The sequence below is a fragment of the Rhea pennata genome, chromosome 7, assembly GCF_028389875.1.
Source record: "Rhea pennata isolate bPtePen1 chromosome 7, bPtePen1.pri, whole genome shotgun sequence".
NCBI lineage: Eukaryota > Metazoa > Chordata > Aves > Rheiformes > Rheidae > Rhea > Rhea pennata.
Genome location: NC_084669.1, coordinates 20,957,366 through 20,984,412, shown reverse-complemented (window position 1 = coordinate 20,984,412; position 27,047 = coordinate 20,957,366). Strand labels below are relative to the sequence as shown.

Genomic DNA, 27,047 nt, shown 5'->3' with positions numbered 1-27,047 from the left:
AATATTTGTAGCCTCGTGCTTTTAAAACCTCTCGTAGGAGTTCATTTCAGGAGAAGGCTGGCAGGACCAGGCTCCCGGCAAAAACTATTACAGGCCTGACTCTTGGTGCCAGACACCACTTAGCCCACACACACAGTAGCACTGGTCACGGAGGTGCAATTGTGGCTTTCTCCTGTTTTAAAGTTCCCTGCTGCCATCAGCAAACCTTCGGGCACACAAGCACCAAGGCTCAGGCGCTGTTGTTCCAGCAACGCTGAACAGGGACAGAACGAACTGCAGCATTTCACCAGGGCAGGTGCCCGGGTATCTTGCTGAATCACCAGCAATCCCCAGGAACTGGTGAGGGCTGTTAGGATACTGAGTTTGCACTGCTTTCATCTGAAAGCCATAAGGACACTGAAGAACTTGTACAGATATGTGATGGAAAAAAAAAAAAAAAAAAAAAAAAAAAACAACCTTGAAGAAATTATTTTAAGTGAATTTGTGAATTTTAATTATGCTTGTGACTGACTAGCTACTTAGCCAGCTCAGCAAAAGATAAGCCTCAGACAGGAAATTAAGTTGATCCCTTTTCTCAATGAAAAATTTTGTTCTTGTTGTTGAAATACTATCCATTTTTAAAAAGTAAATCTTCTGATCTATTTTTCTAAAACTTTTGAAAAATCTTTTCAAATTTTTGAATTAAAAAATCTTTTGAAATAATGCTTTCAATGACATGTTCAGAACAGTGCACCAAACAGTTTTAAGAAATCACTGAAATCACTATTGGAGCATTAACAGGCATTTTCATTTAGCTAAAAGCAACTTTTGCTAAATGAGAAAACATGTGATAAGATGTTCTACAAAAGAAATTGTCTGATAGAAAATGCCTGATATATAATAAGTGGGGAAAAAATTAACCCAATGCTATAAAATAATATTTGAAATCTCAAAGTTTTAAAATTTCTTCTTTACTTCTGATCAACACTACAAGATTTTCTAAAGTTTTTTTTCCCTTTTTAATTGTTTACAGATAAGATTTTATGACAAACATCTATGCCAGAATTATATATTTAGGCATAATTCAAAAGATACTAAGACAGTTCATTTTAAATTTAAATATTCAGGGCAAGATCACAGTGTGATTGACATGTGGAAATAAAGAGCGAAAAACTCCTCTTTGTGACTTTTACCTTTTCTCTGAATCTCCTATTTTCATCTGAGCGTTCAAGGTCAGTTTTCAGGCATCACTGCTATTTTATTTGCATGTGCTCACTTTTGTAATGTATAATGAAATGAATACAAGATAGGAACATCAGCTCTAAATAACCATGCTGTAAACTATACCTTCCAGCAAACTTATGGTGGCACTCTTACTCTGCTGCAATAGTCTTTTACATAGGCAAAAATATAGCAATCAAATTGCTAACATAAAACAGAACAGATACAAGTTAAATATACTAGACATGAAAAGCATGAAATTGTCAACAGCTCCTTTGGGGATTCTTCACATTTACCATGGCCTCTAACAGTTCTTTTATTGCAAACAAGCAAAACACTAATATTTTGGAAAATGCGGCAGGTATCTTGGCCTATGCAGTTTATCATACCTGGTTCACTAAACCTGAAACATCTGAGTGTTTTGCAAAATCCTGTTCTAGCTGCTCACAGGTCCTAGTAGACCCAAGAAACATTTTTTTCCAGAAATTTGTGAGCTGTTACCTTTAGACAGTAAGATATCTTTGGCAATACAGCTTATGTCATTTTTGGCTCCTGTTTATCTTGGATTTTTTTTAATGGTATCTCTAACTCCCCAAATGCTCCTCAGCTAATCCTCCAAGGGACATTCAGCCGGACAGGCTACATGTGTATCTGCACAGGCTCGTTCCTGAGCTCAGAGGGACACATGAGCCTTCCCCCACAGCCTGGGGGGGCTTCCCAACACAGCCACGGGCTCCAGCTCTGATACCACCAGGTCATGCTGACACTTTGTCACTGTTATGTATTTGCCTCCTCATGCTGTTTTTCAAACTTACCCCCCGCACAAACACTCGATGGTTCAGCCGCTAGGATCTCAATGCAAGACTTCTTGAGAATCTAGAAGATTGAGATAATGGCATTTTTGATAACCATTTTAACTACACTTTATTAAGACAGGAAAGAGTGTCCTTCTCTAGGTTTCAAAATACCCAACATACCGAATCAATGGTTCCTCTTAGGGCATAAAAGCCTCCCGTTACTGGGAAAACATGATCGATGCTGTCAGCAATTGTTGACAGCTGCAAAGAAAGACAATCACAAATCAGGAGGAAAATAAAATTAAAGTGGATAAAACTGCACTGTTTCATACTTGCTGAAAGACATCATGCTGACACAAAATGATTTATGCCTTAAGTAATTAAATAAATGCCTTCATCTGATGCTCTTGCTTGTGCAGGAGCATAACAGAAAACTAAACAAGAACCAAGCAAGCAAAACAGATTCAAAATTACCTGAGTTTCATTGAAATCTTTCACTCCAACACAGTAAACGATAGCCCCAAGGCTTCTCGCTCTGTTGGCCTACATGTAAAAAACATTAAATATAAAGCCATATAAGCAGTGGAGCCAACAGTAAATGCTTACAGGTTTGACATAAACCAGTTGGGGTGAATGTGAAGGTGACTTACTTCTTGTTCTGCATAATAAAACTGAGTATCTTGCAATTCTCCATCCGTCAGAGCAATAATCACACTAGCAGTTCGAACTCCTATATGGATGATAGTTAACACAGTTAGACTGCATATGGATGACACAAGATTTATTAATGAAACAGTAAGTTTGAGGCGATGCATGACTTTTTGCTGACAAAGAAACAGAATCACAAGGCCTGATCCTCAGACTGACTTGCATCGTCCTCATTGAAGATGCACTAATCTACCCCAGCTGAAGGTCAGATGCATAAGAGCACACAATACTCCAAAGCCTGTGCATCTTCATTGTGCAAACAGCACCAAAGGAGGAGTGCTGCTCTACCCAGGTCCACGCACTTCACTGCCCAGTTTAAGACAGCACCTACACCCAAAGGTCATCCCTGCTTTCTACTTGAGACTCTACACTCAGAACATTTGCATGGAAAAAAAAAAGATAGGCTCTCTGAAGGAGAGGTCTGTCCCCATCCCGCTTCCCCACTCTGCAAAACCCATACCCAGAAATGCCAGGGTACCAGCAGGCACCCTTCACAGAGACCTCTGCGAAAGAAACGTTCCTGCCGTCTCTCCTGCTTCTCCAGTAGGTTTTGAAGGAGTAAGCCTACTGAACACGGCAGGAAGGGGTACATGCTTCCACAGGGGGTTCAGTCCTACATTTCTTGAGCCACAAGAACAGCCAGTGAGGTTCACAGGAATTCTGAGTGCGTGAAAAATACGAGATCAGCTCTACTGGATAAAATTCACCTGTCTTGCCTAGCACCGACAAGCTGTCTTATGTTCCACCTAAACTTAAATGAAAAGGCTGGCTAGACTTTGGATAAGTACAAGTAATGCAGTGATGCAGTACATAGCACAATATTATCTAGAAAAACACAAAACATTAACAAAAGTAACTCCAATTAATATGCAAACTATGGTTCAATCAACGATTCTACTTCAACACAGCTTTTAAGAAAAGTAGCTAACATATTCGCATCTTACTTTCAGAAAGCATTTGTTATTTTTTCAAAATAATTTGTTACAGTTTCAAGTGTCTCTCCCCATACTGTCTGAAATTAAAGACTGATGAGTTCTGACAGGTTTCTTATGCCATATAGTTCGTCCTATGTCACATCATACACAGACACAAAGCCTTAAAAAAAAAAAAAAGAAAAAAAAAAGGACCTGCAACTAGGAAAGGGTTGGGGAGAGCTTTGATTCTTGTATTCCTCATTTTTTTCCTGCTCAGGATGCTTTAAAAAAGCTGCAATATTGGAGCTCTTTTTTATTTTGGTTTATTTTGAAGACTTGTTTCTTTCTGATGCTTTATATCATAAATTCGGAGCTCATCTACTGCTTTTTCTTTCCTAATTAACTAACAGCAAATGAACTACTCTAAGTTATCTGCTATGGAAAGGTAAAACGAATTTCAATTGGACTCTTCAGAACACTTGCTTTTTCTGGCAGAAATGTCTGAGAAGTCACACAAAAGAGTTGCTGCTCCACATTCACAACCTACTCCATTAAAGGCATTGACCCACTTCTGTATCTTCCTAAGAGGCCTTCGGCCTACAAACAACAGCAACCTGACCCCAAGTTATAAACCAGGCAGAAAGCAATCAGTTAAGTAGTCAGGCCCTCTTTTTACACAGGGAAAAAAGAAATCCAAAAACAAGAAAAAAACTATGCAAATATATTTTCCTCTTGAAATTTAGGGAAAATTTATTTTATGGAGACTGATAATCTTTTCCCAAACAATTCATACTAATGCAAGATCTCCAGCTGGTCACATTCACACTGACACCAAACTGAACAAGAGCTTGGGTGCATGTGCCTCAAGACACAGTGATGCCTGAAAATTCAGGTATTCCTGCTGTCTGGGTGCAGCACAGGCAGTTCTGGTTGCAACGCTTTGGTTTGTGCTCTGCACTGGGTCAGATCTATGATCGCAATGGTCTCCTCTGGTCTTAATAAACCATGAATCACCCATGCGAAAGCCGGACTGTAGTGCAAATGGAATGTAACAATTGTGCAACACCAGCTCCTTCTCCAGCTCTTCTTTCAGCGGGTTTACTGCAGGTCATGTAAAAAGCTCTACCACTCTGTCTTTTCAGTGCAGATACATAACGTCAGTGACGTGCAGTGCCTACCTCCATAGCTTTCATGGTAAATCTGCTCATTTGCCTGCAATAAAATGTAGAACATTATTAGCTCTTGAGTACAGGAGCAGTAAGCAAAGCAAAGTTTGCAAGTATAAATCAAAGAAAAGGAGGTACTGTGATGCATACCCTTTTAAATCCTTCATGCATGAATGTGTCTCCTCCAGGCACTTCATACTGAAGAATCTCAAGCCCTCGTCTTATGGCTTCTCTTTAGAGAAAAAAAACAAAAGAAAATAAGAGAAAGTAATTTTAATAAAAGTTCTTTTTTTGCTGCTTTGAGATATTCCTGTAATACACCCAGATTACGAGCCCCTTCAATAAATTGCACAGAATGCATACACACAAGCTAAGGATTGGTAAAATCAAAATGTTTTTAAAAAATACAATTTTGAGATCAGCCAGGTGTCCATGGGAGCACAGAACTGGACAGAAGAAACAACATCAGGGTAAATGCATTTTGAGGGTGCAGTTCCGGCCCTCCCTCCTTCTGGTTTACTGTCAGCAGGGATAAGACTGAATTAAACCAAATGCCAGATATAAACTCTGACAAACTGCAGATGGAATGAGGATTTAAAAGCTGATGGCCCTGTCATGACAATGAGACAAGTAAAAACTCATGATTCAAACAATCTTCAGGACAGCTGGGATCAGGACTTTTCCATTATAAAGACAGAGGCCAGAAGGTATGAAAATAGGACGGGAATGCTCAGCTTTTTGTATCCTAGACCAGGGTTGACCAACCTTCTTTCCCATTTATAAGCTCCTTGGGCACGGACTGTTCCCTGGCAATAGAGAGACTTTGATACCATGACTGCCAGTGTGTAGCTTCTTACTGCACAAATAAATTCCCTTAAGCCAAGGGGATTACCTAGAGAAATTAATATTTATTTTCCCCAAGCTGATCATTAAAAGACTCTGATCCTTAGCAAAGTGTTCAGATATTGATGGAATACAAACAAGACAACCATAGTATGAAACAAATACTCAATAGGCAAGATGTAGGAAATCCAGACATCAACCTCAGATGTTGTGGATTTTTTTTTTTTTTTTTTTTAATAAATAATAGTGACAGCCTCTCCAAGCTCCCCTTTGCAATGGGGCATTTTGGATGGCACAACTAGAATCAGAGAGGAAACAGGTATATATTCAGAGCAACGGTAAAATTTAAAATTTGGGGCTGGAATGAGGGATGTCCTTAGGGCAAAAAACACATTTTTACCCTTTCCAAGTGCAAAATAAGCTGAAAAGGCACACAAGGAAAGCCACACAGAGAACAGAGGTTTAGGTCAGGGAATGTTTTAATACCAGCTTCAACATATTGCCACAGGGTTGCTCTCTACTTTTCACCTTGCAAAGAGCAAATCCACCTGGGAAGAGTAAACAAGGCTGAGCTCTGTCTCCGAGCCGCAAAACAGGGCCCGAGCCAAAGCTCAGCAGTCAGCGGAGAACCAGGACTCCCACAGGGTCTCCGGCTCAGGACGGGTCCTGGAGCACCGGGGGGCTTTCAGGACTGTCTGGGCTTTCAGGGAGCGTCTAGGGCACTGAGGATGGCTGTGAGTATCGCTCCTCAACCGGAAACGCAGCTGCCCTCTGAAATACCCCCAGCAAGAACAAGGCGCCCGACGCTGCCTTTTTCCTACAAGGCTGAAAGCCATGCTAATGGGAGACCAAAAGGCCTCCTAAATCCTCTTCCAATAGCAAACCGTGCGAAGGACTTCCGTCGGTGCGGTGCCTGGTGCCCGAGCTGGCGCTACGCCGGAGGCTGCCGCCGAGCTCCGGAGGCCGGCGTCGCGGCCGCCCGGTGCGCGGGCGAGCAGGGACAGCGGGGCGTTTCTGGGCGACGGCTGTGAAGGACTTGCCTGTTTTCTGTTAGCTTCATGACCGTGGTGCCTCGAGAGGAAAAAACGATGAACGACATGCGCAGCATCGGACTGAAACAAAAGAACAAGACAGATCCATGTCACACATCACTACAGTAGAATTTCATTTGCTAAGAAGAATATATGTATTTTTATATAAACACACACATCCATCCATATATATATATTTACATATATTTACATATATATATATACATATATATATATATATATATAGAAAAAAAAATTAAAATCTCATCCCAAGAGAACTTTACCTTATGAACTTCTCAGCCAGGCTTTCCACAAAAGAATAAATCTCTGTCCAATGATTTCTGACACTTCCAGACCTGCATACAAAATAGAATTTATTATGTTCATCATATTCCACAGTGAACTGCCTGTATCGCTCTGAATTTTTAGGCTAGGATATTCTAACTGCCTTAAGGCTTCTAATGCAACCGTGTTTGGAGCTGTAATCAGAGGAATAATCATGACAAAACCCACAATTGGGAGCAGAAATAGGTAGGTCCAAAACAGCTTACCATAAAACTTTAAAACACGTTCAGTAGATGTGTTCCCATCTGGTTTTGTTCTTTTTATAACATAAAAATGTAAATATTTTCTTCCAGTTTAATTCACTTCATTTGATTTTGCTAAATCATCTGCTAACAGATTATTTACTTTCCTAGAGCACCGCTTTGCTTTTGCAGCCACACAGAAAGTCTTGACTGATCTACTCTCCTAGCGTGCGTAGGCGAATGTTTCCATGAATTACTGTTTGTTTCAAAAAAGAAAGCTTTTGAAGTAACTCAGAAGGGAAAGGCCATGCTAATAGCTAACACACTGGACCTGCATTCTGGAAAGTCAATCCTCAGCTCTGTTGCGGACTTCTTGAGAAAACTTGGGCAACTCACTTACATGCACAAATTTACGTGTTTGTGCTCTCATTCCCAATTTACGAAACTGCATTACTAGCACTTCCCTTTTTCCTCTGTTTATATCTTACATCCTAGAGACTCTAATGCTCTACAGTGAATGCTAGGTGATTTCCACTGGGCGGTCTACACCATTCACTTCCAAGCCATTAAAAAGGCCACAAAGCATAAGTGATGGATGGCTTTCAGAGCCCTCTCTCGGGGTCTGGTGTTGCTGACACTCGCGACCAAAGAACGGCTCCTTCTTCGCCTTTCTTGCGGGCAAACTCAGGCACCCCGGGCCTTTGGCACAAGCAGAGATGGGCAGAAAGATGAACAAAACTGCAGGTGCCGAAGGGTCACAGGGCTCAGACACAGAACAACTAAAATCCTTCTTCCACTGTAAAGCAAAAAGCATTACGTTTCTACCTCAGGTTTCCTCTAACTGCCCTTAGACGTCGTTCTGTGTAAATGCACGGAAACAAACAGTGAAAATACTGTCCTGTATCACAACTCTCATCTCCACTTGAGCTTGCCACGTGGCCCCGCACATGGCACTTCCAGCCCCAGGTGCCAGCGTACAGGCCGGTGCGCATGAGCCCACGTGAGCAACGCAGCACAGCCCTGCCTGCCCCACATTGATGCTGGTGGGGAAGAGGGATGAGGAGAGACAGAGACACTGACCCGAAAGGGATCCCTGAAGCAGTCGGGCTGGAAGGAGCCTGTTTGTGCAATGCTGGGCTCACGTGCTTTTTTTTCTGGAGAACTGGTGAGTCATTCACAGAAGAAACTGGTTATCAAAGTGCAATGCGACCACATTGGCAGGCAGCGAGAGGAGCAACGCCGAGGACCGCTCACACCGAGGTCTGGATCCGGGCAGCCTCGTATTTACACGCAAGGCAATGCACGAGACACATTTATATATTCGTGAACCGTGCCCACGAAAAGTGGCAATCCTTCCAGCAAATAAGCCCTTTTCTCGTCATCAAGAAATAGTCCAGACATATATGAGGCATGCACTTTAAGGGCTGCTTTTTCAAGGGGATTCAAGGCAGTGCCAAACCTGGGTTCTTCTGAAAGTCCCAGACTAAATCTCCAAATTGGCTAAACTCAGACAGATTTTCCCTGGATCTATTCAAGGGGCATTTACAGTTTTCTCTCCCCCCCCCCCCCCCCCCCGCCGGATTTGTCACTTCCAGTTGCATTCTGAGCTTGCCGTTCCACTTAAGTCCCATTTCTACAATTTCCAGTGGGGTTGCTTCTCCATATAGAATAGTCACAGCTTCTTACTTAAAAAATGATGATCTGTTTTGGATGAGATATCAAATCGCTACTGTCAGCTACAGAGGCACCAATTGTACTGATGCAATCCAGAAAGGATGGTAGGAATGAATTTTCTTTGTAAGAGTAACAAAACATCTTTTCCAGTACCTTCTTAGAGCTGTCTGAATTATTTTTTCATTCAACTCCTTTATTTTATTTTTTTTTGGAACATCTAATCTCCAGACAAAGAACAGTTTGCACAACAACAGCCAAGACATCGAAAATTTAAGAAAATTATAAGCCAGTAAAAGGTAAAATGAAGTCTTTTAGAGTAAAAATGCACAGATAGTCTTAATGTGCATTTCCACATTCTCTTACATGAAAGACCAACCTCTCAGAAAGAGAGAGACCAACGCAACTGAAAATAAGAGTAGCTGGAAGTGGTTGTGAGAAATCCACAGGCGCCCACTTTTGAACAGCTAAGGAGGTTTCTGCCACACGGTGTCTGCTGTGCTCTCCAAGACCCAGCTCGACATCGCCAAGCTACCACAGAGGTAATTTAGATGGAAAGCAGGTCTGATTGAGCTGCTAGAAGGAACTCTGCACCCAAATATCGCTCATTCCTGGTCTGCCAGCTGGAAGGTGTCATCAAAGCCAGATAGCAATACTAGCAAGAAAATTCAGTTGTTTAAAAATCCCACATAGTACCAGTGAAGCTCAGTACTGAGTTAACATACAGTCACTTTGCCCACCCCACCTCAAAGCCCAGGCGAGTCATCTCCTGCTGCGAAGGATGCCCCAGTGCAGCCGATGCCAGCGATGTAACGCTGCTCACAAAAACCAGTTGGAGCAGCCTGGGGATTGAAAAGGCCTGGATTACACAAGGACCTGATTTCCCCTCTCCACACCCACTCCACCATATTTCTCTTCGTAAAATGTTTTCACTTACTGTTAGATAAATGTTTTTGAGGCCTTCTAGGGTTTGTTTTAACATAGTCTCATCTGCCGCCACAGAGGTCTGACCCAGCACAACCATTAACAGAGGTTTTAATGGAAGAATAAACAAAAATGTACAATAATAAAATGTCTGCTAAACTATGCACTATGCTGCCCACTATTATCAGATAGCATCCCCAGTACTCACAGAAAGAGAAGATACTGAGGCACTTCACTGCTTCTGGGATCTTCTTACCTTTCATATCGTAGGACTACTTTTGCTATAGCATAAACTAACTTGCCGCACTTTGTGGCTGAAAGGGATGAGGTGGCTTTTATAGTTCTCTTTGGCAAGTGGAAGACTGTGACTTCAATCCCCCAAAACGTACTGTACACTTGTACCTGACCATATTCAAGAACTGAAAGCCATACTCATTTTCACCTCTGCGATTCCTGACCTTAGAGTAAGCACAGGGTCTTTCAGTGATGCTCTACACCATAGATTGTTCCTGAACATCGCACAGCATTCTTTTAGAGCAGTTTAGGTGCTTTTGTTGCTTCCATTAGAACCTCGAAATAGCTAACAAAAAGTAACTCCAGTTAATCACTATACTGGTGCCAATAGGAGCTTTGAATGAGGCTGGTACCTTGTCCCACCGGTAAACAGATTCAGTGTCTGGCCTGTTTGGCCCCCCAAATGAAAACCCTGTAAGATTTCAGAGCAAGCGCTGACTCTTCCAAATAGTGAGGAGAAATATAAATCAATCATAGAAAAGATCAGCGCTATGCAGAAAAAACACTGGGTCCGAGACACATTCTTCCACCCCCACCAGTAAGGGGGGGGGGGAAGCGATGAACCAGGAAAGTCTTAAATTTCCTGCCACAGAAGTTCAAACCAGCAGATCCACCAATTCAGTGCTGTGGCTGTCTGCAGAAAGGACGTTGCTACAGTTGGACCTCTCTTACTGGCTCATTCTTCAGAGATGTCCTGCTTTTTGGAGGGCAGCTACCTGGTTCAGCTCCTCACATCAGTCACAGTGGCAGCTGCCACACAGCCGTGCCCTGGGCTTCTCCCCGCACCAGGCAGACTGATCCTCCCCATAGCTCATTGCAAAATATCAAACCCCACAAGCCAAAGACTTCTGTGGATGATGACTCGCAGCTTAAAAGCAGTTTAAGGGCCTTTCACAGTCAAGCGGGAAGATGAGGCTTCAGTCCTCCGAGGTTACATAACTTTCGTGGTGAAGGGAAATGCAAAGCAATAAACAGCTGTTGTGGGCAGCCAGAATGCCGCAGAAAACCTCTCGGGATCATTGCTGCTGCCGGTTCCGTCGGGGTGAACCCGGAGCAAGTCCAGTGAAACAACAGAATTTCCCCAGGTTCGTACCTACGTAATCGGGATCAGAATGAGCCTCAGCTGAAGTGAAAAACCCGCAGCAGCCCTTTGCTGCCAGCACGCTCCCAGCTCTGCGAGCTCGGTCCCTCTTGCCCAGGAGACAAAGAGAAGAGTCAGCAAACCACAACATAGGAAGGAATGTGCTCCCTGCCTCCTCGGGACTCAGCTCCAAGAAGCAGCTGCTGCTGTTTTCCTGAATTTCACAGCGCTACCGCTTGACGGGAGGGGAGAGGAGGCCAGTAAGTATTCCTGGGGGTGAAGGAAGTGATGTGATATGCAGGGCTTGATTCCGCTCTGGCTTACTTTGGAGGGACTCCTTTTAAGTCAATGGAGCTTCATGTTCATGTAAAAACCAGTGAGCATGTTGCTAGAGTTAGGCCCTCTCTGATCTTAGGGAATTCACTGCTGTTCAGGAGACAACAAGGCGTGAGGCTGGCGGGGGTCCTTCCCCGGTTTCATAGGCAGCCTCCCGAGGCAGCGGCCTCTGGAGTCCAGAAAAGCCAAGCAGCACAACACAGACATACGAGGGGTCACTTGCAGCCCAGTTACTTCAGCAGGCAGAAACAGAGGGGTCTAAGTAATCTGCCCTGGGACATATGTGATTCAAAGCTAAATTCACTGAGGAGCCTACAGAGATCGACGGGGTGCAGCACATATTATAGCCTGCAGCATAGCAGTAAAGGTTAATGTCCCAGCGCTGCCCAGAGAGTAAGTATTTTTATTACGATACGTACACAGAGAGAAGGCAGTATGATCCAAAGCCTTTCATCACTGCTGAAAGTGGGAAAGTAGAAGGTGAAACCCTTAAAGATAAGGAGCTCCCTCTTTTCCCGCTCCCCCCGACACACATAGTTGCCGGTCTCTTACTGATGCAGAAAAACTTGAAACCAAACCTCAATTCCAAGGGCAATCCTAGAGCAAAACTTGTTACTATAGTAATTATTATTTAAGGGCGATGGAATCATTTTGAGCGTGATGTCAGTGGAGTGCAACACCCATTGAATTTTTGGGGCCCTGTAGGTCTCCCCCTTGGCTAATGGTGGCCCAGTACAGACCCATTGCTCAGAAACAGGGAACCTGCTGTTGTTATTTGGAGAAGCTCTTTGTGGCCACAACCACATTGTAGACAGCAGCATTCTTGCACATGGCTAATAATGGCTCTGCAATAAAAGCAAACCCTGGGGCATCTAGTTTGTTGTGGTTTCAGACATGCATGTGCGTGTTCATCCGTCCCTTTGCTGCCTTCTTCTGAGCCAGAAGAGCATTCAAAGTGACAAGAATCCTTCCCTCTGAAACAGTGCTGCTTGTGAGCATGGAAGGGACCTTCTATGGGTGGTGCATGTAGGCAAGGAAGGAATGGTTTATATTATCTGCTATCAAAGACAACTAGAAACATGGTCTGAGACAGCTATTCTGAGACAAACCTTGCCTCAAAGTACTTACAATATTAACGGACAAGACAAGGACTGGAGTGAGGAGGTGATGATAGAGAAATGGCTGGAATACAGATTTCTTTGTCCTAGGCCAGCACCCTGAGCACAGGACTCAAAGTATTTGAATCCAAGAGGTTTTATGACCAAAATCTTCCTTCTTTTAAAGATGGCTTTTCTCCCACAAAACTACTAACAAACTCCACAGCAGCACAACTGACTTGTGTAAGTCATCTCTCAAACATTGCTCAGTGCTCCGAGGGTAAACCAGCTAGCCGTGGGTTAGATCCATCTTGGGTTACAACTCTTGCTACACACCCAGCCACCAAAAGAGCACATTACGAAATGAAGAAAGCAAACCACTCCAGATCTCCCAGCAGAGCCTTGGAGCTGCTCTTGGCAGCAGAAGGCCTGACAGACCCGGGCTCCATGGCCTGATCTGGTTCGAACAGCCAAGAGCCCTCCATCGGGGCCACTCGGCAATACTGTTCACAAGGTGGAACAGATATCCGGAGTGGGGAGACCATACTCCTGAGCTGTGAATAACTCACAGGAGTTGCTTCATCTCCTCGCCATTTGAGATCAAAAGGTGCAGCCCGACTATGCCTCACACAAACTCACGTTGTGCTGCAAGCCAGCGCCCAGCTTGCAAGCTCAGATGCAAAAGTAACGAAATTCTCAGTCACTGAGCACGTGTGAACCAAAATCTGAGCTCAGTGGGAATCTTACGGTTTACTTCCTTGGCTCAAGCCCCAAATAAATCAGATTTAGTTACATGCATAAATAGACTGCAAATGACAAGCTGCCATAGCTTCTTCTTCCCCTGTTAACTGTACACATTTTATGTCAAACAAGCACTGCCCATTAGCTTTGTGCCATGTTTTATACAGCATTTTTTCCCTTGAGGTAGGAGGAGGAAGATTGGTTTTCCTGAAACTTTTTTCTGCCAAAAGGCAAATCTGGCAGGATAATATCAGACAAAACACAAACAAATAAAGCCTGGTTCCAATAACATAGGTATGTCTGAAACTGAGTAAAAATTTGCTTTGAAACATTCCAAAGAGTTGTACCTGGTTACAAAAAAGATTTTTAAATAGCAGCACTGGCTGCAATATAACCACAACAAAGAAAGACAGATAGGCAAAATCCCAACAGATTACATTTTGAAAATAGTAAAAATTATTGCTTGCAGGCATCTGGAGAATATGAAGAGGTGTAAATGATGTGGCTAGGTTATATAGGGGGGAAAAAAGGCAAAAAGAGGAAGAGAGATAGAGATAGCTATTTTTATAATTAGAAGTGTAGCATAACCAATGAAAACTAAAGAAGGTTGCTACTTTTATTCAGATAACGAATGGGTCCTGTCAATCTCTAGAGGCAGCTTACCTGCATCAGGTCCTAGATGTTATGATGAATTGGAGCCTGGCTGCAGCAGATAGATATTCTTGCTTATTGGAGAGACTTCATCAGTGTTTTAAGTCAGGAGTGAAATATGAGATTTTCAAAAGCAGTTAAGTTAGCTGGCACACTCAGGCAGCAATCTGCGTGAGCGATTTGATTTCTAACCACAGCAGCACGGCAAGGCAGGCTCCCGCTGCTGGCACAGGCACTGCGCCAAGGGAGGCTGCAGAAGCTCTCGCAGAGCCCGGCTCTGCCCCAGCGCTCTTGGTCTGGAGAGGTGAGGTGCGAGGGGAAAGGCAGAGGTCCACGGTGAAAGCCTATGGCCAAAACCTCCTCCACATCTACTTGCTTTCACTTGTACTTTTAATTAGTGATGTTCATGAGCACTAAATTCATTCAAATCACTGGAAGGGAAATCATGCTTTTCTTGCCTTTGGAGGGGGAAAACATAAAAGGTCTTTATTAAACTCTTTGTTTGCTTTAAGTAAAGTATATTGCGTAAAACCACGGTATCTGGAGATAAGAAATGTTCTGTAGTAACCCTGAAATGATAAAACTGGTCCAGAATAACGGTTTGTGAAAGACCTTTCGTTCTGATGGCTTTCTCTTTCTGGCCTAGACAAAGCAAAGGAGCAAGTTTCAACCTAATTCCCCCTCCCTGCCAACAACCGGCTCTTCAAGGGGAAGTTCAGACAGACAAAAACAAGTAGGAGATGGGACAGGATGGCTGATCTGCCAGTAACCAGTGGAGGTTGTGCTCTTCCCCATCAGTTCCCTACTGGGGACCTTCACCCCTGGAGTGAGGTTTAGCAAGGTTAAAAGGAGGCAGCTGCAAAGCAGATGCCAAGCTAGGAGGCTCAGCTTGCCACATTTACTGACCTCTTCACCAAAGTTGCCATTGGCAGGGATCTCTTGGGAGCTCTCACCCCCAAGAGACGGAGAAGGAACAAAACTGATGTGAAAGGCAATACCACCGTGGGCCCAAGAGACTTGAATCCCCCAAAGAGGAAACACCCAAAAGTCCAAGGGGAAGATGAGGAGGGGAAAAAGGGCAATTAGGCCAGCCATACCTTTGCCCCCCCACCCCCACAAGAAAAAAGTTATGAATCACTGCTCTAAACAAAAAGAAAACAGCCAGGGCCTTACTCAAGACATTTGCACTGCTATGTACTGTCCTTGGGAAAAGACGTCTAGAAAACATTTTCCCAGGGCTGTGCAGCTCATTTTTACTCAAAAAAACCAAATGATTTTTTAGCAAACATCCCAGCAGGAAAAATGCAAAAATACTTTTGAGAATCTCATATCCTTTTTTTTTCCTCCTGTTTCCCATCCTGTCACACAGTCCAAAAATAATCAAAGGAATTTCTTATTTGGTGAATATAAAATACAGACAACTCTGCGGCTCAGTTCTGTCATGTTAAGCATTGCCAGGAGCAGATATTCACGGCAGAGTTCAAAATCCTTTTAAAATACAGGCTTATAATTGTTGCACTGATAAACAATCAGAATGATGCTACCAGGCACTGCTATAATTAGAAAACACCAGAGATCAGTCATCTTTTTGCTGTGCAAGTATATTTAAACATGATTACAAACAACAACTGGATGTTAACAGCAACATTGAGATGCAAGGGAGATATTTACATTCTCAAGCATGAAGATGTCAGTGCAAGACCTGAGCAAAGTCAAGCAATCAAACCCCTAGGAGAACTTATCCTCAGCAGTTTTGGACGAGACTCAAAAAGAAAAAAAAAAGGGGGCCTTCTTCATGCACTTGGACATCCAAACCAAGGGAAGCAACCAAAGCAAGCAAAAAATACTCAGCTAGCCATTGTGCTGAACTAAAGGACTAAAGTTGTTTAATGAGACCTTTGCTAGCATGTGACCTGACCATATGCCATCAGAGACAGCTACCATCAACTCAGCTGCAAACAGAAGAATATGTTGCTGCTTCAAGAGAATACTTTGAAGTCTTTCACATCTCTACGCGGGCTCAGGCCTGTGTAACTTGCAAATTGTGACACAGAGACAGCCCAAGATTGCAGACTCCAGGCAACTGCCTCCGCAGCCAGAAAATGTCCATCTCACGTAGCTTTAAGAGATTTGCTCATTTAAGCATTCCCAGAGACAAGGCAGTCCCAGCCTGGCTCTAACATGGTCAGACAACCCTAAGGGGGATGGTGGCAGGTCACCCTCCCACCCACACTGCTTTTCCCTTACACCATGCCACCTTCTTGGACATCAAAGGCTCTGATACTGCCTATCCCACAAGGTTAATATAAAGAGCTGCAATCAACTTCAGGAAGAGAAAAAGACTGTAAGAAGTCTGTGAGTTTCTTCTTCTAATTGGCACCACATGTATTATACCAATAACTTCACCAGCAGATGATCTTTTTCCTCTGATGGCTGATGCCTGCAGGATTAGATCCCCACAGATTTTGCCTGGCAAAATTGAAAGGAAAGTCATGCCCCAATAGAGTCATTGCAGTAACACACAGTGCTTGCATGCATAAAGAGAAAGGTTTGTTGCCTTCTTCCAATTCGCCTCCTACTGATGTGAGATTACATCTTTCTATGGGGAAGTAAAGCAGAGTGGATTTAAAGTCATTTGGGTTTAGCCAGGCTGACTTCACAGACAGGGCCCTTCATTCAGCTAAAAAGGGCATTACAGGGTCGTGTACTGTTTAGTACTATGATACTAAAGCCTGGAGTTTTCATAGAAGCAATACTTCAATCCCACTGTTATACACTCAATTAAGACTGAACGCATCTAACTCCACATTGGCAAGGCACCAGTGAAGGGCAGCAGTCCCGAGGACATGTGGGGACATTCTGTGGTGCACAGCGCTGCATTTTTCTGGGGATTCTCCAATAGAAATTAGAGCCAGAATACTTTCCAGATATGCATCAACACAAATCTGATTCTAATATATGTATCCATGCATTTTCAAATTTGATCAGCTGCTTCTAATTGGCTTCTTGTCTTCAGCCTGCCAGGGATACCCTGACCCTTCTGAACTTGAATGGATTACCTAATTTCTTCCAATGAACTGTCCCAAGATCCAGAATCAATCCACTAAAGCAGTCCTCCCTGCCACCAGAAAGCCTTCCTGTGCTGTGCCAGATGTCACACAGAATACAGCCTCAGCCAGCGAGCACACCCCCTGAATGCCATCTGCAATAGTTTTACAACAGGAGAACAGCGTGGGACTGGGGACCAGAAGATCTGTCAGTCTAGTATTACCCATATGGATTGTAATGCAATCTCATTGAGGCCAAAAGCAGCTTTGCCCCTGCATTGTCACCGACTTCTGTAGGAACAGAGCAGAGTCTAAAGCTCCTAAAGGACCAAACAAACTACTGTAGTTTTCTTACTGGAGTTCCTCTTTAAACTTCTTGAAGGTTATAAAGACTCAATTTGTGACTGAAGTCAAAGAATTTTCCCACTGGAACCTAAACATAGATTTTTTACTCCAATCACAATCAGGTTTAGTCTGCAGTGAGAATGACGTAGAAAGTAGATAGTACCCAAACCGAGACACTAGACCTGTAGCCATCTAAAAGAAAGCGCATGATTTCATATCCACAATATTGAAGAGAAACTTATTATACAAACAGCTTCCTATTCCCTGATATGTCAGTAACTCTAAACAAATTCTCTTCTCTGCCTCAATTTACCCAAATATGACACAAGTAATGACAGTAATTGCCACATTAAAGTGGTCTGTGATCTACAGCTGAGAAGTACTATAAAAGTGCAATGATCTGATTTCTGGATGTACAGAATGGCATTTTAAATAAGGAAACCACACTGCAAAAACGAGTATTATGTCACAGAAACAACCCTTATTGCCATCACCATTATTCATTGTTACTGTGAATTCAATACAGGCAGCAGGCATAATAACAGTCTCAGTCAATGCCAGGTAGGAACTGAGCACCTATCCCTAGTTCTTTGCAGGGCTCCTTCTAGGCATGAAGGGGCCTTCAGAAAGAAATTCCTAGTGGAGAGAAAAACAAACAAACAAACCAAAACCACCACACAGAGTGCATTAGCACATCTTCAGAAATGCAGAATGCCTTAGGTCATCTTCAGATCCTTCTGCTCTCAAGCAGAACGACTACTAAGGGCACTTCTTTCTCCTTCCTGAGGAAGGGAATACCCGGACCCCTGAGTGACAGGGGCTGTTTGCCTCATGCAGGCTGTGCGGAAAGGCCTGATGGAGCCAACAGTCCTCCCAGCCGGGAAATAGAACAATGCAGGCTTACACCTGGCTTTGAGGCAAGAGTGACTACGAAAAGCCTTCCATCTTTCATAATCTCATCTAACGCACTACCCAGGATATATTGGATAACACAACTATCCCACTGACCGCACGTGGGAGGCTAACAATGTACTCCGCAAGTTTAACTCTTGCTTGCCAACCCAGATTCAAGCACCAGGAGAAACAGAATTTTTGCCCTCTGAGAAATACTTGTGCGTTTACCAGTTTACCACTGACTTTGCTAACACTTGCTGCAACATGTCTACAAATGTGAGCTTAACTGTGCCCTTGGGGCATATTTAAATTAGGATAACATGGTGTTAAAAAAAAAGGGAAAAAAGTCTCTGCCAACATATTTGAACAGACAAATCTCAAACACAGGTTGAGGCAATTCTGAAGAAGTCAATCAGGCTTTCGTTACAGCGAGCCTGGAAAATATCAGTCATTGCATACAAACAATCTAGTCTTAGACTTAGTTAGAGCTGCACAAACTGAGCCCTGACATAGCTAAATTCCTCTTCACGCCTAGCCAGGGTTTTTGCACTAAGCTCCAGAAATGCTGGCGGCACCGGTCAGCATCGCCTCACGCCCCAGCTCCAACCCCCGCACAGCGGGCGTTGCAAGCCCAGGGCGACCCGGCCCCCCGGGGCAGCGCGCAGGGCCCCCGCGGCTCCCCTAAGAGCCCCACTCGGGAAACGTCCGCGGACGCGGCGGATGCTCCGCGCGTCGCGGCTGGCACCGCGGGGGAGGGCGCGGGAGGCGACGACCCTGCTGCTGCTGCAAGCAGGCAGTGAAGGGTGAATAAACGTTTTTAAATGTGACTGTCACTTACTTATCCAGGACGAAGTAGAGATCAAAGGCACCGTGGCAGGAGCGCTGCTCTTCTCGCTCTTCCTCCTCCGCCCGGGCGCAGGAGGTTAAGCTCACGGCTGCCAGCAAGAAGCAGCACAAAAACGCGGCTTTCTCCACGCTGCTCCTGCAACTCGCCATTTTTTTTTCCTTCCTTAAATCCTCCTCCTCCTCCTCCCCCCCGTCTCTCCCTCTCCCGGCAGACTTTACAGCCTCTTCAGAAGCGCCAAGGAGAAAAAAAAAACACAGAAACAACAACAACAAAAAAAACTCGACTAACTAACTTGAGGCTGTCGGCTCAGCCCTGCGGGCTCCGGACGGGCTGGCTCAGGGCGGGGGCAGGGCTCCGGGCTGCGGCTGGGGCTGGGCCCGGGCGGAGGGCCCCCGGCGCCCCGCGCCCATGCCCCGCCGCCTCCGCGGCCGCGGCAGCCTCCAGCGGCTCGGGCCGGCTCGGCGCGCAGCGCGGCGCCCTCCGCAGCGGCCGGCGCGGGCAGGGGCAGAGGGAGGAGAGCCGCGGGGGGAGGCAGGATCCTACGGGGAGAAAGCTGAAGCGGGACTTTCCTGTTCCGGGAGACCGGAGGGGGGGAAAGGCGAGACCCGCCGCGAGCGGGGCCCCGGTGCGGCCGGTGCCCGCGCCGCCGCCGCCCCCCGGGGCCGCCCCCAGCCGCTACCGGGCACCTGGTGCGATACGTCGGGGGCAGGAGCAGGGAGGCAGAAATGTGCTCCCCAAACCCCAGCAGAGCCGAGCGGCGCTGCAAAAGCCTGTGACAAATCCGGGGGGAGGTGGGAGGGAGTCTGGTGCAGACCTGAGTTGCGGGGGTCGAGCGCAGTTATCAAGGAAATTGCTTGAGGGGCGGGGGGGGGGCAGGGTAAGCACATGTTTTCACAGCTCTCTCATGCCACATTACATGTTTTTGCTTTGTTTTGTTTTGTTTTCGCGGTAAAAACTTGGTTTACTCACACTGGAGTGTGGTGCCTGCACACCCCCTGCGCGGAGCGAGTGTCGGTGAAACGGCCTCTCTCCGCGGCGGCTTTGCGGGACCCCCCTGCCCGCCGCGCACGGGTTGCAGAGCGCTGCCCTGAAGAGCGCACCCAGCCCCCGCAAATCATCCGCATGCGGTCTCCGAAGTTGGAATAATTACTAGCTCCCAGCCCTTCCCCCTCCCCCACATCCGTTACGGCTCCTAATTAATGAAAAGGGCCAGGGGGAGGGATGCGACCGGAGTCACTTTGCATGACAGAGCTGGGACTAGACATTGCTCTCCGCTTCTCGGGGGGAGGCTCACGAACATGACTCAAGGTCGAGGGAATGAATCCAGAGCCGCCCCCCGTGGGGCTTGCTGGCGCGCTGCCCCGGCGGCGGGTTGCCCCCCTGGCTCCCTGCGGACCCTCGCCGACTGCCCACGCCCGCCGTGGACACGCGTGGACGCGGCCTGCCTGCGCCCGCTCTCAGAGCCCTTCCCCGGCGGGCGGCCCGGCGCCCCCAGCAGCCCCTCGCGTGCTCTGCACGGTAAAGGGTGCTCTCCTGCGAGTGGGAAATGAAGTCTGCACCGCATGGGGCGAGTCCCGGCTCAGCTCCGCGTTTCTGCCCCAGACTCGGCTCAGGCACGTCAAGGCGCTGCGGCAGGAGGGGGTTTATCAAGAAAAGATTAGGGAGTCCACTGGTTTTCAGCCGCTTGCCCACTTTAAGCTATTCACGGCTAGAAGCTGAATGCGCTGCTTGAGCTAGCAACCACTTTAAAGGTTTCTGTGCGTTGGCCAGTTCAGCCCCAGCGATTACTTAGATCATGGAGAAATACAAGAAACCCACATCCTCTGTGTTGACATTCACAAAAAATGAGCAAGCGGCTGCTGGGCAGCAGGCATCTCCCTCCTCCCGTCCCGCCGGGCTTCGGCCTCGCTGGTGCCCGCTAGTGTCCGCAGCGCGCACATTTCCCGGCGCAGCGTCCCGGCCACGCACCTTATCCCGGGCCTGGAGCAGCCCGTCCGCCCCCGGACAGACCCACCGGGGCGGCGGCCTTTCGGAAGGAAATACAAAGGCTAATAGCTTCAGATGCCCTCTGTGCAGGATGGATAGCATCCGGTCGCTAGGTAAAATAACATGCCAGACCCTCCGAAATAGAATAAAATAGATATTAAAAGGACAAATACGGTCAGTGTGTGCTGTTTTCTGATAATGCGCATTACTCTTCTGCTCTGGTCACTAGTAAATCATCAATTTCGATGCTCATCTTCGTCTGCAAAGAGGCCGGACTGGCAGACCTGCCTGCCCCAGAGGGGCTCGGGGTACGCGGCCCCGGCAGAGGCGCGTGGCTGGGGGCCCCTTGGGCGCAGGCGAAGGCAATGCCAGCGGCGCGATTAGCGCTGAGTAGCGGCCGCCGCGCTGAGCGCTCGGCGCGGCGCCGGAGACGGCCGCGCAGCTGGGGCCGCCCGCCCGGTTTGCAGCAAAACAGGTTTTCCGTGGATTTGGTACGTATTTGCGCAAAGACCCTCCAGCGCCTGTCGTATGCACCGGGCAAGCCTGACAGGTCCGAAACGGGCGGCGCTGGGGCGGGAGGGAGAAGCTCCCTATTGCCTTGCCTGAGCCGCCGGGAGCGGGGAGAGGAGGCGCGCCGGGGCCGCGCGGGTCGGGCCGGGGCCGGGGCCGGGGCCGGGGCCGGGGCCGGGCCAGGCGGCCGCAGCCGCGGATCTGCGGAGCCGGGGGCGCCGGGCTCCGCCGCTCGGGCGCTGCTCGATGCAAACGCCAGCCCGCTGCAGCCCGGCCCGGCGCCCCTGGCTCGTCCCCGCTCTTCGAGGCGCTCCGTGCTCCGTGGGGCAGGTGAAATCGCCCCGCTGTCCCTTGGCATCTCTGCTTGTGTACAAGCTGCAAAAAACACAGGCTGCAGTGGCGACTGTTAATCTCGCTTTGCTGACATCAGTATCCCGAGTCGGAAAATGTTCCCAAAGACCCAGTGAGAGATCCCAGGGGCCCAGAAATCCCCCCTTCCCTAAGACTGGGCGATAGGATGCAAATTTTGCCCGGTGCTTGGGGCGGCCACCAAAAGCACGTTATCTGTTTAACATTGTTTATTCTGCCTGATCTGAATTTTTAAAGAAAACACAAACTCTTGACTTTATCCTCTCTTTAATCCATTTAATACAGTACACGCAGTGTATGATTCACTCTATTGGTATAAGATTACTCTTTAATTGTAGCAAAAATCTGTCCTTTCAAAAACATTAGAAGGTTGACATTTCTTTTTCCAATACAGGCCAATATTCAGATTACACGGACACTAATCAAATAACCGGGGCTATTTCATTTGTCAACATGTTCATAAGAATTTTCTACCAGGCGTTAAAGGCATTTATATGGAACGACATCTTTCAAAAGCAATGTTGCTAGTCCAGATTTAGGGAATATTTGATTATGACAAGACGTTTGATGGTTATATTTTACATACCAGCTGTGCCACAAATCGCTTGGTATCTCACACAGATTCATAATTTGTATCTTGCGAGTACTTTGTGTGAAGAAGTAATTTTCATTTTAAGCCATTTTATCAATATCCACAGCTCCCAGAACAGCCATATAAATCAAAAGTGTTCTGTCAGAGGCTGCAAAGGACGGCGGGGAAGAGGGGTTCGGGGATGTGTATGGGGGTGGGTTTTTATTTTACTTTAGAAGGAACTCCCCTTTTTAGAGTGCACTGAAAGGGGGAATCCCGTGCACTGCCTGAGCACCCCCTCGCTGCAGCCCGAGCAGCCGCAGCTCGCGGCGGCTCCCGGGCTCTGCCGGGGGCAGGGCGGCCCCGAGGGGCCGGGGGGGGTGCGCCGGGGCCGGGGCCGGGGCGGGCGCCGCGGGAGGCGGTCCCGGGGCTTCGCTCTGGGCGGGAGCCGGCGCGGGGCGGAGGGTGCCGAGCCGAGCTGCTGAGCCCAGCTATTCCCTGCCGAGCCGAGCCGAGCCGAGCCGAGCCGAGCCGTCTCTGGGGGCAGCGGACGCGCGGGGAAGGGGCTGCGCCCTCCGCAGCGCCGCGGGGCCTCGCCGGGCGCCCCACGCGGGACAGCGGTGCCCGGGGCAGCGCGGCGGAGCGCCGGAGCGGCAGCACAGGTGAGCGGCGCCGGGCAGCAGGGGCTGCGGCGGGGGCGAGGCGGCTGCCGGGGGCCCCCGTCGAGCCGGTGCCGGCCGCGGCGGCCCGGCAGAGCCGCCCCCGGCGGGGCCGCCCCGGCGGTCGCGGCTCCCCTGGCTTCCGCGGGCGAGCAGAGCAGTCCCACGCTCCCGTCCGGGATCCAGCTGCATCTAAGCGCCGGTGAACTTTCTTGGAAACGCCTCACACTTTTATTCGGTATTCACTGATATTTAGTATAATGATATCCATGTTCCTTAGCAGGATTTTTTTACTAGTCTAGTGGGAAACTGCGTTTGCTATCGTTAAAAATGTCACATTTGCAGATCCTTCCAGGGAAAGGTTTCCATAGGAATGAAGTTCAATACTAATGTTTGGAGCGTTTTAACGTCTTTATTCTGCAGTCAAACAGGTTGAAAGACCTGACAATAATTTTGATGGAAGGCATGAATTTTAAATAGCTCCATATTTTAATATAGTTGTTCTTAAATAAAAACAGTTGCAGTCAAACATTGAATTCAGTATTTAAAATTTGTTTCTCAAGGTCTATCCATTATTTCCGGCTATTAAAAATGCTGGTGGAGTACTTGACCACTCATTACCATCTTTAAATACAATTGGTACTAGGGAGAGGAATTTATTTAGGCAATAGGAAGACATCGAGATGAAAATCAAGATTTATTTCTTCATCCTTCAATGTGTAGACCTATGTCAAAGCATAAGCTCTCTTTGACAAAGTTATTTTTTCTGGGATTTAAGCATCTTCCAGTATTTCAAAGCAAAGCAGAACTGCTTTGTAGAACTCTTGTATAGAAATATCATCTTACAGAAAAGAAGAATTAGCTTTATTGCTATATAAATATTAATATAAATTCAAAATATTACTTGAGCTTCTTTTATCTGAATGCAATTTCACCAGATGAAAAAATACAAAAATAAATTCCATATAAAGAATGTGGCTTGCTTAGGATGTTATATGCATGTGTTTTCAGATCTATAATGCTGTGAACCAGTTAATATAATTTTCCTACAGCACAGTCATATGTTACTTGCATATGATATTAGTAAGTACTAGTTTAGAGAACAAACAATTTTATTGGAAAACAAGTTATTTTATGTCAGATCTATTTTAATTTACAAAGCACACTTTCTGTTGGAAGATTTCTTTGCTTCATTGTAGTGTAAAATCAGTAGTTTATGTTGTTTACTACATTTTCGTATTGCATAGTGTTATTCAACTCAGTTACTTGCTCTTAGTTGGCATTATTTAATATTTAGCATTAATGTAAAGACCATTAATGTAAGTTAATGTTACTTAATACTTTTGGAGAAATCTCCAGTATTAACCATGTGAAAGTGAGTGCTGTCAGTCTTAAAATATCTCTCTTCAAATACACGATAAACTTACAAGAGTACAAAAGCTTATGTAGCTGTATATATAACCATATGCATAGTTATGAATGTGTCTGTATATAAATATACAAGTATATATGTATATATGTGTGTGTATACATGGAAATATACACATGCCTGTCTGAAAGAAATATTTGAACAGCTATCACTTTTTTTTTAATCAAGAGCTACCAAAAATAAATTGTAGGACTCTTAAATGCCAACATGCCTTATATATATCTTGAAAATCATTCAGATAAAATAATTTCTTTTAATTTCAGAAAAGGAGATCTCAGTTTGAGCTAGGTGGATAGAGAGGAAAAATGATTTGTGATTGTTTTCACTAGTTATGAATTTTGTTTCTGTCTAATTGTGTTTGGGTCGTGGGCTGGTTGGTTGTTTGGCTGGTTGTTTTTCACTTTGCTGTGGCTAGTCATAGGGAATGGTGATTTTTGTCTGCCCGGATGCTGACGTGAATGAACGAACGCACAAATCTGTGCGAGAACAAATGCGGTAGCACTGGAAATGCTGTTCTTAGTGATTCTTTCTGTGCCAATTTTGTGCCTTTGATAGCTTGAAGATGAAAAGAGAGAGGAGAATATGTTGTTTTCCAAGCAGGCAGCGGAGCAGTGCTGAGGCGGAGGGCGGCTGGTGGAAGCTCTCGCGGCCGAGAGGCGCTTTGCCTGGCCGCAGCCAGCTCCTGTCCCACCTCGGTGACCGGCTAGGGAGATGATGGGGACCGAGCTGCAGTGGGAAATTCTGCGAATGGATGGGGACAGCGCAGTCAGCTGCGTGACAGCGCATTTATGGTCTTAGTGTGGTGCCTCTGGTAGCACGAGAGCAAATGGGACCGGTGGGCTCAGCAGCTATGCCTGACAGGCACATCAGCACTGCTGCGCTGCTGTGTACTCACACTGGAAAAAAAAAATCGTAACTACCATGGCCAGGGGCTTGTGTCTCCTCTGATTACATGAGTCAAACAAGGATTTTGCTGTAAACGGATATACACATACACCTGACAGGAAACTTCCTTGCAGTCTGTTGACAGACAACAAGTTTGCGTAGTTCTTCTGCCTCCAGAAAACTTTGCTGCTTTAAAATGCGTATGTTTGGTGTATGCACTTAATGTGTGTGAGAAAAGTAAAGGAATTTTTACATCCGTTTTCTCTCCTTTTCTGGTTGTTCCCTGTAAAATTCAAAATCCCAGTGACATTTTGGAGCATTATGTTTATTTCTGAAGTATGATCAATGTCAAAAGAGCGGGAGCAGAAACTAGACCAAATCACTGAGATACCCACTAGCACAAGTCAGGTCTGGAATATGAAATACCGTACAATGCATGTACTGTGCAGCTGAAATTGTGTTAATTTGTAACATTCATCGTCTGTTAATATAACAAAATCCTCAGACCTGGATGGAGAGTTACAATATACTCCCTGTATCCCGCAAGAACCCTATTTTTTTTAGGTCTTAGGCCTTGAAACCATAAGAGCAGAAGTGTTGGATAAAGGTAATGCTTCCATTAGACAGAAGTGGGCCAGTGAAGAGTCAGCCCTTAAGTAGTGCCCTGCACACACAGATTAGGTCTTAAAAAACAGCACAGTATAGAGCTATACCCAGCTCTTCCCTCATCCGCAGGTGAATTATCTGACTTTGGAATGAACTGAACCCTGATGAATAGTAGTAGCTTGTACATTAGATTAGATGCAGTGCCAGACAAAAGTAATAATTCTGCATCTGAAGCCAACTGAACTGGAAAGGAATAGTGTCATTTTATGCAACATGCACCCAAATTCCTAGACCTAGTCTTTCTGAACCAGTGGGGTAGCCAAGGATAAATGCATTTTATCTTTTCTAATCAGAACAGCATATTATTTACTGTTTCTCACTGTCCAGCTTGAAGAATCAAGGGTACTCCTGGTGCCTGCACTGCATTTCATGTATCCAGAGCATTGAGACATGTGGGACAGGGGCATGAGTGATTCTGTGAAGGGTCAGTTCACATTCAACCAGGTTTATAATACTCCATTTCACTCCTGCCCTGCCCCATTACCTGTCATGGAAGTTACTGGCAGTAGATACGGGGGTTCACTGTGTAATTTTCCAAACAGCTTAGGGAAATTAGCCACTGAGCTCCCATTTGAAAGTCAGTGAGGACAGGGTGCATTTCTTTCCTGGCACTTGTTCAAATCTCAGTTATTTCCTAATCAAGGTAGATCTGATGCTAAATTTCAGGCATTTCATCCCTGAGTTTCAGGTCAAGAATGGAAATTCCATCCTTGTGATGGTTTTGGGAACACAGATGCAATCTGCATCTACTTCAGAGTGGCAGCTCTGCATGTCTGTGGGCAGTTGCCATGCATCAGGAGAGATCTCACTTCAGCTGTCCCTGTCCTTGAAGGAAGAACTTCACAGAAGGTTTTCTTT

The 27,047-nt window shown here is 46.1% G+C and overlaps 1 protein-coding gene across 2 annotated transcripts in view; it reads right to left on the bottom strand.

Annotated features, from left to right (window-relative positions):
- Positions 1-19,533, bottom strand: part of ANTXRL (ANTXR like) — a 65,692-nt gene extending 46,159 nt beyond the window's left edge. Inside the window, exons 1-9 of one of the 2 annotated variants that reach the window (XM_062579711.1) lie at positions 19,106-19,533; positions 6,944-7,015; positions 6,669-6,740; positions 4,936-5,017; positions 4,798-4,831; positions 2,648-2,727; positions 2,472-2,540; positions 2,178-2,258; positions 2,016-2,076 (exon numbers count right to left, since the gene is read on the bottom strand). In XM_062579711.1, coding sequence (XP_062435695.1) covers positions 2,016-2,076; positions 2,178-2,258; positions 2,472-2,540; positions 2,648-2,727; positions 4,798-4,831; positions 4,936-5,017; positions 6,669-6,740; positions 6,944-7,015; positions 19,106-19,263 — 709 coding nt within the window. In that variant the 5' untranslated portion in view covers positions 19,264-19,533. The remainder of the gene's footprint in view (positions 1-2,015; positions 2,077-2,177; positions 2,259-2,471; positions 2,541-2,647; positions 2,728-4,797; positions 4,832-4,935; positions 5,018-6,668; positions 6,741-6,943; positions 7,016-19,105) is intronic. The other variant, XM_062579712.1, reaches the window with a different exon arrangement.
- Between the last annotated feature and the right edge of the window lie 7,514 nt (positions 19,534-27,047).